Source organism: Papaver somniferum, chromosome 9, assembly GCF_003573695.1.
Source record: "Papaver somniferum cultivar HN1 chromosome 9, ASM357369v1, whole genome shotgun sequence".
In the NCBI taxonomy this organism is placed as follows: domain Eukaryota; kingdom Viridiplantae; phylum Streptophyta; class Magnoliopsida; order Ranunculales; family Papaveraceae; genus Papaver; species Papaver somniferum.
This window is the reverse complement of record NC_039366.1, coordinates 120,190,445-120,204,993: the sequence shown is the minus strand read 5'-3', so window position 1 is coordinate 120,204,993 and position 14,549 is coordinate 120,190,445. Positions and strand designations below refer to the sequence as shown.

The following is a 14,549-nucleotide window of genomic DNA, read 5'->3' as shown; positions in this document are numbered from 1 at the left end:
TATCTTCATTGGCACCGACTAAGTTTTTTTTTCTTCTTATAACTTCATGATTCTTGCTGAAAAGACGAGGGTACCCAAATACACCACAATCTTTTAAATATCAACCTATAAGTCCGGTATCTTAAGTGATCGTCTGTGGACAGAGTCGAGACAATAAAACTTAAGTCTTATACCTTGTGTGAATGTGTATGGACGAGGTCGAGACAATACAACAACAAGATATCTACTTGACAATAGTTACGGTAAAAACCGATTGACTATTAGGATCAATGTCAAGTAATTCAGATTAATGTACAAGTGTATTTATTTTATTATAATATAAAACAATTATAATACGAAAGTAAAGTAAATAACACAACACAAGATTTTTTATCGAGGAAACCGCAAATGAAGAAAAACCCCGGGACCTAGTCCAGATTTGAATACTCTCAGAATTAAGCCGTTATACAAAATATAAAACGAACTTCATATAGTTGAGACTAAGTAGACTACCCCTAGATACTTAGTTTCCTCAGCATCCCTGCGCCTTCGACTTCTAGAGTTACTCACGTGAATAGCTACTCCTTTGGTCGTATTCCAAACAACAAATGAATGACTCTATTTGGTAACAACTATAATCAATTTTTGTAAAAGATATGTTGAGTTGTTGACAAAGGCTATTCCATTTAAACTAATAAACTCCTTTGTCTGGTTACATCAATCTAAAAACTTGATTACCAAAATAACCAAGTTCTAGATTTGCAATCAATCAATATAGAACTTAAAAAGTAACTATAAAGTGATGCCGATCTTACACAACTAGACAATCAAGTCTATCAAAGATAAACACGATTCTAGTTGGATCCCATACGGTCAAGGTTTGTGCACTATATTCACAAGATACGAAACTAATAAGAAAATCTTCTTCGTCTTTAAATCTTCAATTGCCTTCAATGAGCTGCACAAAACAACTTGAATCCTCTTATGATCAATCACACACACAACGAAGTCTGTTAACAATGGATTATCACAAGATGTCTTTACGTCCGCAAATGGTTCTAAAGATCCCGCTGATACTTTGATCTAGTTTGAGTGACCCTTGTGTCAGAAGAGAAGGCTTTCAAGAATAATCAAACTAGGTGCAATCAAAGTTTAAACAACCATTAGTCAATCAAATCAATAATCAAAAACTAAAATAACAATGCAATTATCTAGTTTCCCACCAAATGTACTCATAGAGCTTCTTGATCCCACAAAATTATTTAAACGAGCGGTCATAAGAGATTTCACCTAATTATGGTACTTTCCTCTTTGGATAGACGACTACACAATAAACAACACGAATGAAGTTTGCCTGGATCTTAGGATAGTTTGCAAGAAACACAAACTTAAGTATTTATAGACCAAGGTTGTTCGGACAACGAGGAAATTTCAAAACCGAAAATATTCCCAAGATATTCATTGAGGTACCTAATTTCGGTTTTCCTATTTCCAATAAATGTTAAGCAATATTTCTGAAATATCTCTTACAAGATTTCTATTATTAGTGTTGCACATTAACTAATAATATTATCCAGAGGGTATGTTTTAATTGTTGGTAATTAAAACATATATCATGAAAATCATAATTAAATGTTTTTCAATATTTCGGTTTGGGATCACCTTTAGTATCAATGAATATCTTTGAACAATTAATGTAGGCATCCAGAACTTTCTCTCAACAAACTCTAATTCCAAGATCACACAAACATAAAGAGATATGTGAATATCGGAAACTCGTTTATATTATGACTCCTAATTTAAGTTGTGACTGGTTATACCATGCTTCCCAAAATAGGTTGTGACCGGTTACACCATGCTTCTGAAAGTAGCTTGTGATCGGATACACCTTACTTCCAAAATTAGCTTGTGATCGATTACACATATCTTCAAAAAGTAGGTTGTGACGGATTACAACTATCTTCTCAATGTGGCTTGTGACTGGCTACACCTTGCTTCACAAAGTAGCTTGTGACCGATTACAACATGCTACATATTATATGCTATGACAGGTTATACCTTGTCATCTTGTACTGATCATCCAAAATATATTCAATAAAGAATCATACCAATCATGGTTTTCCTTTTGATTATGAAACAAGTTCAATGTAATAATACATAGTTTTCTAGGATAAAGTCACACCTATATCTTACACGTAATCAAGTAAGTAAATATAAATATTATGTTGATGTCGGATTTACGAAGTTTGTATACAGCTTCGCATGTTATGTTTTCAATATAATACGACTTGAAAGATACGTTAGGAATGGAAACAAGTCAAGTCAGTATTACTAACCTCAAGTGGAAGGATGATGTCTTCGTTGCAGTCGTTACTTCTTCTCAATCTTCAGATCTTCAGAGTAATACTTGTACGTCTCAACATTCCTATATTTTCTAGTCTAACCCAAACGAAGTTGATTCTAGTATTTAATCAAGCGACTCTAGATGTGTTTTGATACTAAAATATGACAACCAAACTTGAAATACCAACGCTTGGTGGGTTGAACCGAACTATGCTCCAACGAATTACAAAATAACTCATTCTTCATAAGCTTGATTCCAAGTTTCAACAACATAATAACCTGCATATATTCAAAAAATAAATGTCGAGTGTTAACATTTGAATAACAAAAGCTTTACTCCCCTAAAGGAAATCAAGGTAAATATTCAATTCGAACATTTTTGTTATTCCCCTTTTGTAGTATGAGATACTACACAACATGATGATATGTTTCCCCCCTTAGTCTATGCTTTACTCTTTCGGTAGATATAATGTTTAAGCACATATATCATTTCCTAGTGATTAAAAATTACTTGTTTACTCCAGATATTTCTGCCACTTTTTGTCACAAAAATGAGAAAGGTACGAGCAAGCAAAAGAGCAAACCGAGAGGATCTTACAAATCCATAAGACTTGTACAAGCTATAAAAGTTAAGCACGAAGGTTTCACATACCATTTTAGATAACCAATACTAAAACTGAAACTACAAAAGTAATCTAGCTTTAGTATGTTATCAAGGAAACAATTGCCCGAAGCAATTTTCCCTTAGTACGACAAGTCAACTAATATAACTTAGTTATTAATCGAACCAATTATTTATGTACAATCGCTTGTTTCGACAAGACACAGATAGAGATCCGAATTAACTCTATATATGTTGTCAAGATCTAATTATTCCATAAGATAACTTAGACCTTTCTCTTTAGACAAGACAAACACTAGGTTAGTTAACTAGTTTTTATTGTCAAGGAATTCGATTAGAATTAAATAACCGAATCATACATTTCATAAGTCTAACTAAGATCACAATTACCTTAGTTTATCTTATCCGGAATCAAATGGACTAAACAAATGACCTCGTAATTTTTTGTTAAGCAAAAACAATAGAAACAAACCAAATCAATGACTTGTCATAGTTATTCTCAACCGAGAGTAATTGGAACATATATGATCAATGTGAGCACATCAATTGCATTGAATTTCGTTAAGCAAAAACACTTGATACCAAACAATAAAGAAGATACCAACTCATTAAGTCAATAGAATTGACACACTTTTTCTTAACCGGAAACAATTGAATCACAATAACCAATCCATACAACATAATGGAAAATATCAATTGTGCCGAAATGTTGTTAAGCAAAAGCAAAATATATGCAATAAAATCAATCTTTTCTTAAACAGGAAAAATGATTAACTAACAATAAAATCGTTACCTCAATTTCCGCAGCCACTTCTCCCTAGGGAGATATATCATTTAATCGCAAGTTCAATAAGAACTCTCGCCCTGTTTGTTGTCATCCTCATGCAAGAACAAAAGAACAACAACAAGAGCAACCTTTACCAGAGAAAGGTTGAATCGGTTATAACTAATGAGTGCCAATAGGAAAAGTTTAAACCAAAAACCCACATGTTATGCTAAACACAACTTATGTAAACATAAATTGATATTAACATATTGTGACTTTTCACACATGAGTTTTAATCGTATCACCTTATCATCCTTTGATAAAACCTACCAACAAGGGCTAGAACTTAATCCCGCTAAATCAAAAAGCCACACAAATCATAAGGGCAACAGAATATGAGATCGAATAATTAGGTTAATAAAAACCGAAACTAACATCTCATAATACGAAAGAAAATAGCATAAAATATAATCATTCACATAGGCTATGCAATCAGAACAATCAAATAATGAAACAAAGATTAAATAAAATTTTATTCATTCATAATAATTGATAGTTTTATTCAAATAGACCTTATACAAAATATCGAAATAAATCAACATATTGAATAGTCTATTCCCTGGATTAAGTATTACAACATTTGACTTAATCCTTAGAGGTCCTCTGATTGTTCACTGAGGTTTCTTCGGTGTTCAAGCTCTTGAGTTTCATCTTTTCTTTCAATTGATTGAATCGCCTCTTCAAAAGATTCAGATATGTTAGACCATTGCTCGGTCAAACTCGCAAGCGTTGCTATCTCAAGCTTGTTTGTCAAGTTTAGTTGATCAAAACTATAAGTATTGATTTCTAGTCTACTTATAGCTGTGTCTCGGATTAGGATAAAATGTGTAGTTGAGCTTTAGAATTCACGGCGTTCATCGATAGAAGATGAATATATACCAAGGAGAGCTTGGAGGAACTTCATCAACAAAAGGTATATGGAGACTAAAACTTATCTATCACTTAGAAGTCTATTTCATTTTATCTCCTAATGAGACTAAGTCGTATAGCTATGTAGACTTTTATATTATACACATTTGATATTTCGAGCTGAGTTTAACTCGGTTATTTATTTATCGAAATATGTGTTGGAAGCTTTTTTCTTTATCTACGTTCATCATATTCTTTACGAGTTTAGTTGGAAACAATTTATTTCTTCGAAACTAAATAATAAGTCAAAATATGATCATGTGAAAATTGCCTTGAAACATCTTACATGATTTCTGTGAGATAATCATTTGATGTCGACTCAGAAAGTTTCGTATTGATCATTCGATCACTTGAAAATTACTTATAAGCTAATAGTTTGTGAGAGACAGCTATTGTCGTCTTCTAAGGATGTTTCAATGATTGAAATGAGAGTTTGGAACAATTAACATTTGTCTGGATACAACACAGTATGCATAACAGTATGCAAACTGTTTTGGTATGATTCAGGTCCGGGAACCTTGTTTGCATACCTAGTATGCGAACGGTTTTAACTGTTAAAGTTCGGGAACCAAGTTTGCATACCAGTATGCGAACGGTTCTACCTGAGTTAGGTCCGGGACTGCTGTTTGCATAACCGTTTGCAAATGGCTAGACAAGACCAAAGTCCAGATGATATAGTTTGCGTACCAGTTTGCAAACTTAATTAGTGGTTAAAGTTCTAAAATCAATTAAGTATATTTTCATACTCATGAACAAATACATTAATAAATTAAGGAATGCAATCTTTGCAAACCGTGGATTAATGTTCATGAATTGATTTCGGTATAAGTACTTTGTACAATTACAAATCAATCCGAATTTGTTTCAATTGGTTCATATATATTTCTATGAGACAACGAACAATTGGACAATTCTATTAGTAACACAATTGCATTCATTTGATTATCTTTCATGATTGATTGATCATCATATTTGATTTAGAAGTGTTAGATGAATGTGGATAAGACAAAAGTGTTCATATGGCTAACTTCGGTTAATTATTGTTGAGTCAACTCAATATACACGTTTAGGTACGGTTACCCGTATCTAAATGAAGGTATATTTCATTTGTGAGTAACAAGCTAAGATCATCTAATGGTGGAGAGATATTGCTTTGGTTTTAAGAAAACTTAGCTTGAATCTTAAATCAGGATTTCATCTAACGATAAATATTGAATGCTTTGTTTCTAAGCTAACTTAGCTTTGATTGAAAGCAAACCATGATTTGAAAGATTATATAAGGAAGAAATCTAGCAACTGGAAAACCTAATCCCGACACTTTCCTGTGTCCTAGTTGCGACAAGAGTCGATTCTCCTTTAACCTAGGTTTTTCCAAAATCCTTATAGGTTAACGACTTGAAGACTTCATTTGGGATTCGTGAAGCCAGACCCAAATATTTTCTCTATAGTTTCATGTTCTGATCTTACTTGTTCTATCGTATTGAGTATTATCTTCTCTAAGATTTGCTCGAGATTTATCTCCGATAGGTAAGATATAAAAAGTAATCACAAAGCTCTTCATCTCAGTCTTCGTGATTCCATAATAACTTCTTCTACTAACATATAGTTAAGTTATTGTGAGGTGATTTATATTTCTAGGCTACTATTCAGGGGTATAAGATAGGATTATCAATTGGTTTCTGTTCACCTTGATTTATCAAAAGACGGAACAAAAACTTCGTAGGTATTTCTGTGGGAGACTGATTTATCTACCAGAATATACTTATCTGTGGGAGACAGATTTTTTTATAAGTCTTCGACTTTGGGTGGTAGCAACTCTTAGTTGTGGGTGAGATCAGCTAAGGGAATCAAGTGCGTAGAGTCCTGCTGGGATTTAGAGGCGTAAGGAACGCGATTGTACCTTAATCGGTGTGAGACTTGGTTAGGGCTCAACTACATTCCAGTATAAAATTAACTTGTAATAGGCTAGTGTCTGTAGCGGCTTAATACATTGTGGTGTTCAAATCTGGACTAGGTCCCGGGGTTTTTCTACATTTACGGTTTCCTCGTTAACAAAACTTCTGATATTTGTGTTATTTCTTTTCCGTATTATATTTGTTTATATAATTGAAATATCACAGGTTGTGCATAGTTCAATCGATTTGTAAATTCGACCTTTGTTTGTTGGATAGAAATTGATTGGCACTTGGACATTGATCTGGTACTGTCCAAGTTATTTCTTATATCAATCGGGCTCACAGATTTCTATCTGTTCGATTGCAGATTATATTGAGAAATTGAGATATAACTCTTTAATATATTTCTTGGTTGAGCTCGCTTTATAAGCTGGTGCTCTCGGAATTATATTGGAGTTAGTCCATACAGATTACCGAACAAAATATTGGGTGTGGTTGTTATACCCCCGCTTTTTCAAGATTCACAATCATCTTCAGAAGTTTTGACTCAAGTGATTCCTCATTCTTTACAAAAGATTTTAATTATTCACGCGCAATTTTAAAATATCGCATTAGCATAAACATGATCTCAAGAGACAGTTGATTTCTCTTATGTTCCCTTGAAAAATAGTATTTAATCTCAGATGGGAGATAAGTTTCAAGCTTCCGTAATTGAGAGTCGGTATCAATAGTATTTTCACAATCTTGAACCGTAATCTTATTATGGAGAAAGAATCAAATTTTCAAGATGTTTTTATATATTAAATAAAACTTTATTTCCATGTTTCGAAGAAATCCAAAAAGGTATTTTATTTGATATTAAAAACCGGTGAAAACATGCTCCAATTTGGAAATAAAATCAAAGAAGATTTTTCTGAAATACTGACATCAAAAGGGTTTGAAGATATGTTGTACAAATTTATCATGAACTTTCTTAGACCGAAAGTATTACTTCAAAAAGTGAACATGATTCCATTTAAAAAAAAATACTCAAACTGTTCATGATGCAGATAAATCAAGTAAGGATTTCACTAAACTCATATGTTCCCTTGTGCTCTTTGAGAACTTCCTCATTTATTCGAGTTGAACACAATTACAAGGAACTTCCAATTAACCACCTTAGTTTTTGAATCGAGCTTTCAATAGCTCAATATTGCAAGTGGAACAAGATCTATCAAAGTAATCAATAGCTTTTACAAGATATGCTTGATGTTTTCAGTCATTTCTTTTTCTGGAGTGATTCCAATAATAGGTCTCACAATTTTGTGTATTACAACCTGATGCATCTGATTTAACGGATAATTATATTCGAAAATTAATAGAGTTGCAAGTGTGACTCGAAACCCTTCGAGTCATGGATTGAGCAGTACTCCAAGATTGACCCAGTTTTTCCTTGGAATGTGATGACATCTTTTGATGAGATTGTTTCCTTGATATTGAATTAGACAAACAATCAATAACAAAACTAAATGGTCTGAAATCATTAGTTTGTTTGCATTTAAGCTGATATTTGTCCTTTTTGGTAAAATTTTACTTGACTGGATATTAGTCAATGGATAATGTTTTGAAACATACCTCTTTTGATTCTTGCAGGTGGCTAAACTGTTTGAATCAAGATGTTGTTTATTAGTTAAGAGATCCTTGTCTTAACTAAATCTTTTCTGACATTAAGACGAATGTCAGAATTTTTAGATTCGGTTTCAAGAGGAGACAAGTGAGTATTCTCATCTTGTGATTGACTAGATGTGATTATCATCATGTCAGGAGGTTCATCCATTTCAAGAATTTTATTGAAGCACGTCATTTTCATGAGACCTGGATTTTATCAAAGAATCTTTGATAAACCTTTTGACATATGCATAATAGATATCTTTTAGATTATATTTTTCAGCAAGTTTTATGAAAACTTTAATCTCATCACTATCAACTGAATCTGAATCGTGCATCACAAGTGTTTGTTTTCTTATTAACTTATTATGGTTAATATTTCCTGAGTTGTATTCAATAAATGAACTAACATTGTTGAGCTTTTTATCAGGATTTGAAAACAAATTGGATTTCTGTAGAGTATGTTGTGAATACAGTGTATCACCATCTTGTTCTACGTTAACTGAATCAGCCAATGGATTCAATTCTTAAAGGTTGGATCGCACCAAACACAGGTTGTTAGATCTTTTTGTGTTTGCCTGCTCTGATACCAACTTAAATGACGAGGGGACCCAAATACACCACAATCTTTTAAATATCAACCTATAAGTCCGGTATCGTAAGTGATCGTCTATGGACAGAGTCGAGACAATACAACTTAAGTCCTATACCTTGTGTGATTGTCTATGGACGAGGTCGAGACAATACGACAAAAACAAATTTACTTGACATTAGTTACGATAAAAACCGATTGACTATTAGGATCAATGGCAAGTAATTCAGATTAACGTACAAGTGTATTTACTTTATTATAATATAAAATAATTATAATGTGAAAGTAAAGTAAATAACACAACACAAGATTTTGTTGACGAGGAAACCACAAATACAGAAAAACCCCGGCCAGGACCTAGTCCAATTTTGAATACTCTCAGAATTAAGCCATTATACAAAATCTAATACCAACTTCGTATAGTTGAGACCAAGTAGACTACCCGTAGCAACTTAGTTTCCTCGGTATCCCTACGCCTTTGACTTCTAGAGTCACGCACATGAATAACTACTCCTTTGAATCGTATTCCAAATAGCAAAGAAATGAATCTGTTTGGTAATCACTCTAATCAATCTTTGTAAAAGATATGTTGAGTTGTTAACAAAGGCTCTTCCATTTAAACTAATAAACTCATTTTCCTGGTTAGAGGTGTAATTGTTACCTGAACTAAAGTTTAGAAAGTATAAAGGTTGAATTGATGTTGCAAAAGTGTGTTTAGAGATGAAGTAGAAGTTAGTTATTTATAAGGTGTTAATCCGAGTTATATGTATTTAGATGCATTAGTTTGACTTGTGCAATGACATGTACCTAGTCATCCCAGTCAGCTGTCTGACTTAGCAAACTCATTTAATCTGATTGAGTTGTTTTTTGTGACCATGTGCTGACCCCGATCTATCTCAGTTGACCATACCTTCACTTTGTTGACTTTGACTAGGACTTGGACTTTGACTCTTGAATTGACTTTGGCCTTGGCCTTGTTTGACTTTGGTTAGACGTGACTGTTAGTTGGACCTCTTTGACTGTTATTGACCATATTTAGAATCTAAAACTCTATTTGGTTAATTTAAAGGGATATGAATGTGGATAAGCATCGCAGATTTTTGCGTAGAGCATGATAAAATATGTTTGCACTTATTTATGATTGTATGAAAACTAAGAAAATTTGGTCGTATTTTGCTAAATGATGCAATTCCTATTAAAACTATAACACTATTATTGCCAGAACAATAGAATCTTGGGGTCATGATTGTTGATGTATACCGACAAACATGATTAGAAATATTAAGACTTCCGGCCGGAATCTAACACTAAAATGACAGGATAAACGGCCAACATGATGATAGTTTTATATGAGATACAAATTTGTATGGTTCTCTTTGAATTAACTTTGAAAAACTGTCTAGAAGTTTTCAATTTCTTGATCATTTTGGTTTTTTTCTCTTTTCTTCTTTTTAAGTGAATAGATCTCACTTTTTTGGTTTTCTTTTCATATCGATTATATTTGTTAGGTTGAGGGTAATGAAATTTTGTGATTCAACAATGGAAGGGAAATAACCATGTAAGAAATGTTGATCTATGAGATCTAAATTTGGAGGCAGACACAAGGGCATATTAGCACTAGCATTAGAATTTAACCGGATTATGTTTTAAATCTGAATTGCCTAGTACCATGGTCTGAACCGCAACAGATGTACTCCTACATTAGCTGGTCCCTTTCCTCCGTACCTACCCATTTCAAATTTAGCGGGGGAAACATCAATTCCTATTTCTTTATTTGGTCATTAGACAGTCATTTCTAGCTGTAATCACTAATCAATAATGTAGGATATAGTACCAATTTGCACCCCAAAATAAAGTATTAAGGCCATGCGTGCAAGATTATCTAAACAAATCCTCGATGAAGAAGAAGACAGCCAGACTGGAGTCAAAAAGATTTTGATGGTCTCAATATTATCAGATAAGGATCCCATGGATTACATCCAATGGTAAGAGTCGTCAACATTACAAGTGAAAATAACTTCATAATTCGTATTTGTTTTCGAGTTCGAAACCTCGTAAGTTGTGCCTTCGTTAAAAGCTGTTTTGGAGTGGGTAGTGTAGTTAGTAATCGAGTACTACTATTTTCGCACTATCTTCCGAAGTGTTGGAAGATGTGAAACATTTTAGGTGGGCCATGGGAAAGAAAAGAGTGAACTTAGCTAGCTGCCTAGGTTGTCCTTGCTGCTGCTGCTGCCATGGGAGGTAATCATCATTATTGATCGTTATTATAGAATAACTCACGGACTGGATATCGGTAAGAACGACCTCGAGGTCATGATGTATTCATCACAGCAGGAGGCCCGGGTTAAATAATGAAAACAAAATAAACGTTGACAGTTACTGTACATTGATATGATGGCACCATCCCTTATTTGACTTCCCATCACTGACAAAAAGCGCTTTAATTTGGACAATTCTCTCTTTTGCAGAAAAAGTTCGAAAACCAGCTCATTTGCTTGCAGGCTGATGGTTTTTCTCTGTATAGATAAAAGTTAGAGGAAGCATAATACATTGAGGTCCTAGTTACTTAAAGAGTGAGGATATAATATCTCTGGTTTCTGGGCTTCTAGCTGCAGCATCAACTTCTGATATGTTTACAAAAATGTTTCCGATATTTTTGTTTCTGGAAGTCGTTTTGAAATATTGTTGTCAAACTAATTTCTGACTTTTTGATTTTTAGAAGCCAAAAAACAACTTCTAAATATACATACAAACGGGCTATTAAAAACTTTAAATTCCTGCATAAATATCACTGTGTGGTCTATACTAGCAGTACTTTTAACTAGAGGGCAACTCCTCAAAAGTTACAGGAGATTAGAAATGCCAAATCTTAAAGAGTCGTCCTAAACCGTCATGATTTTGGCAAGTCAAGACTAATTGCTGCCACTAATTGTTTGTATGATGCCACACCCATCAAGCTCAAGGCCAATTCTGGTAGAAACTACGCATCACTATTTGGTGCTTGGCTATGGATTAATCGTTTCAAAGCTCAAACAATTCAATGAGCATGACATAACGACCATGAACAAATCCTGAAGTGCTGGAAGTTATTTCAGTCACAATCATAAACTATATTTGAACAACAAACCCAACAAATTCTGAAACCAAATGAATTCTCTGTTGCTCATGAATATTGCATGAATGTTAGTTTCAGTTTCAGTATAAACATCACCGATACATTGGTATTAAATAGAGAAACAGCCAGCGGGAACTCAAGTTGAAATTCTTTTAGCAACTAAAAAAAATTAGTATGGCTTTATTTACCTTACAATTAGTCATACTTGCGCAACAGGTTCTTTATCTAATCCTCAACCCAGGTTTTGCAGGTGCGTTCTCGTCATTGCAAGAATTTTAACTTACATATTTCATTCTCTGGATAGGGATGTAATTGTAATTTACTCTTCCTTTTCATTTCATGTTGTAGGAGCTTCTGCTATAGGAGTATGTTATGGGGTGCAAGGAAGCAACTTCCCATCTCCAATAGAGGTGGTGTCCATGTACCAACGGAACCAAATCGGTAGAATGAGGCTTTACCAACCAGTTACCAGACCCTTCGGTTTTCGAAGCCTTGCGACATTCAGAAATTCATGTTATGGTTGGTGTCCCAAACCAAGATATTCAAGATCTTGCGTTGTATTATGATGCAGCCCAGGACTGGGTCGCCACCAATATTCGACCTTATTGGCCTGACGTCAAATTCCGACAGATAGTCGTAGGAAACAACGCCATTCCTGGGGAATCAGCAGAATTTGTCCTCCCGGCGATCAAAAACCTCCACAATGCCCTTAAAGATGGTGGCCTTTGGCATAAAATTAAGGTGTCTACATCAGTTCCCAGTTTGGTCATGGCTCAATTTTTCCCACCATCAGCTGGAATGTTTACGGAAGAAAGCAGGTTTTATATGGAACCAATAGCTCACTATCTACATAGCATTGGTGCACCACTTGTAGCCAATATATACCCTTACTTCAGCTACGTCGAGAACCCGCAGTATACATGGTTGCCTTACGCATTGTTCCTAAAGGATTCACCAATGTTTACGGATTCAGGAAATGAATATTCGAATTTATTTGATGCTACAGTTGATGCGCTCTATGCTGCTTTAGAGAAAGTGGGTGCCAAGGAGTTAAAGATTGTGGTAGGCGAAACAGGTTGGCCATCAGAGGGAACTAATGAAGCTGCCAGGGATGGGATTGCTTGGATTTACAACTCCAACTTAGTTAAGCATGTGTTGTCTTCTAAAGGTACTCCAAGAAGGCCCGGTAAACTGATTGAGACATACTTGTTTTCATTGTTCGACCAAGATCTGATGTTAGGGAATGACCATCATTCCTTCGGGTTGTTCGGAACTGATTTCCGTCCGCATTATCCTATCGATTTCATGCAGCCGGAGGGGAATTAGTTTTGGGACAACAGACACAGCTGCAATATAGAGAAGATGGTAAAAAAAGAAAAGAACTTTTATACTAAATTATAGGTAAAAGAATATGAAACATAATGAATGTGTACTTTGATATGTAAAGATCACAACAACAATAATGATAGCAGGCAATCGAACGTTCAGATGTATGAACTAAAAAAGCAGCAAAATGTTGTGAAACTCATATATAAATGTACCAACGTCATATGCATCTCATGTCTTTTGTGCCAGAAAACATTTCCCTGTGTTCAACTAGATTTTGAGTCCTAAACTTCTAAAAACTCTGGAAAGCATAATCCACATTCAGCCGAAGGAGTCAAAGATGCCACCGAAAGCAGGTTAGAGCTTGAAAAGAATCCTAGCTTTCATTTCTGTTCCAGTTGTTGCCTGCACCTTTTCCCGTTCTAGTTCTAGTTCCTGCTACCGTTCCAGCTTCATTTCCTGGCGAATGAAGAGACTTAATGGTCTAAAATGACATCGGTCCCATTAGCTGCTGGAACACGAAGCTTATGTGGCTAGTCATCTTTAAGGCCGCTTCCCGAATGAAGGCTCTCTCGATCCCTCCAGGATTACGCAGCTATAGAAAGAATATCAAGCAACCGCAAAATCACGCACCCTTATTTCACCACTTTGCGGAAAATCCGAGGCTTCGGTTTCCTACCTTCCATAATTTGCAGAGGTCATATCCGTGCAAAGCACCCTACCAGCTGTACCTCCGTGTTGGCCTTGCCTGCCTAGAGGCTAAGATGTTGTCCAGCTCCAGAGTCACAATCACAGATCATCCCAAGCATTTCAGCCCAGTAATTAACCATGAGATTAGATTGGGTTTAGAACCCAATACCATAATCTTGCTGCATAAGCCCAACCCTTTTAGATCACTCCAAAGTCAAAACCATTTGAATACTTGATGGAGCTTTTTCACCGCTGTGAAACCAAATAGTACTACCTTCTACTCTTCTAATTCATGAGCTTGCCTGGTTTACATCTAAATTGGAATATGCGGAAGTCGGTAATGGCGACAAGTACTATCGTCCAATTGAGTAATCAGGCTATATATATGATAGCGAGGTAGACATGGAGAGAGAGGGACATAAGGCACGAAATATAGGGATGAGAGACACACAACAACAACCCAGATTGAAAGAGGATGGAGGTCCCTGGACACCCTACAAATAAGTACTACTTTTCAGAGTCATTATATATCTTTTCTCTCCATAGATCTAGTCCCACATGACCATACCTTATGAATACTACTTTTCATTTCCCACGAACTCTTA

General features: G+C 34.9%; 1 protein-coding gene across 1 annotated transcript; it reads left to right on the top strand.

The window, feature by feature from the left end:
* Positions 1 to 12,096: 12,096 nt before the first annotated feature.
* On the top strand, positions 12,097 to 13,430 carry LOC113308650 (lichenase-like). The gene is made up of 2 exons (XM_026557113.1): positions 12,097 to 12,178; positions 12,277 to 13,430. Exon 2 carries the CDS (start codon positions 12,445 to 12,447, stop codon positions 13,252 to 13,254), a length of 810 nt encoding a protein of 269 aa, XP_026412898.1. The 5' UTR covers positions 12,097 to 12,178; positions 12,277 to 12,444; the 3' UTR covers positions 13,255 to 13,430.
* The last annotated feature ends 1,119 nt before the right edge of the window (positions 13,431 to 14,549 follow it).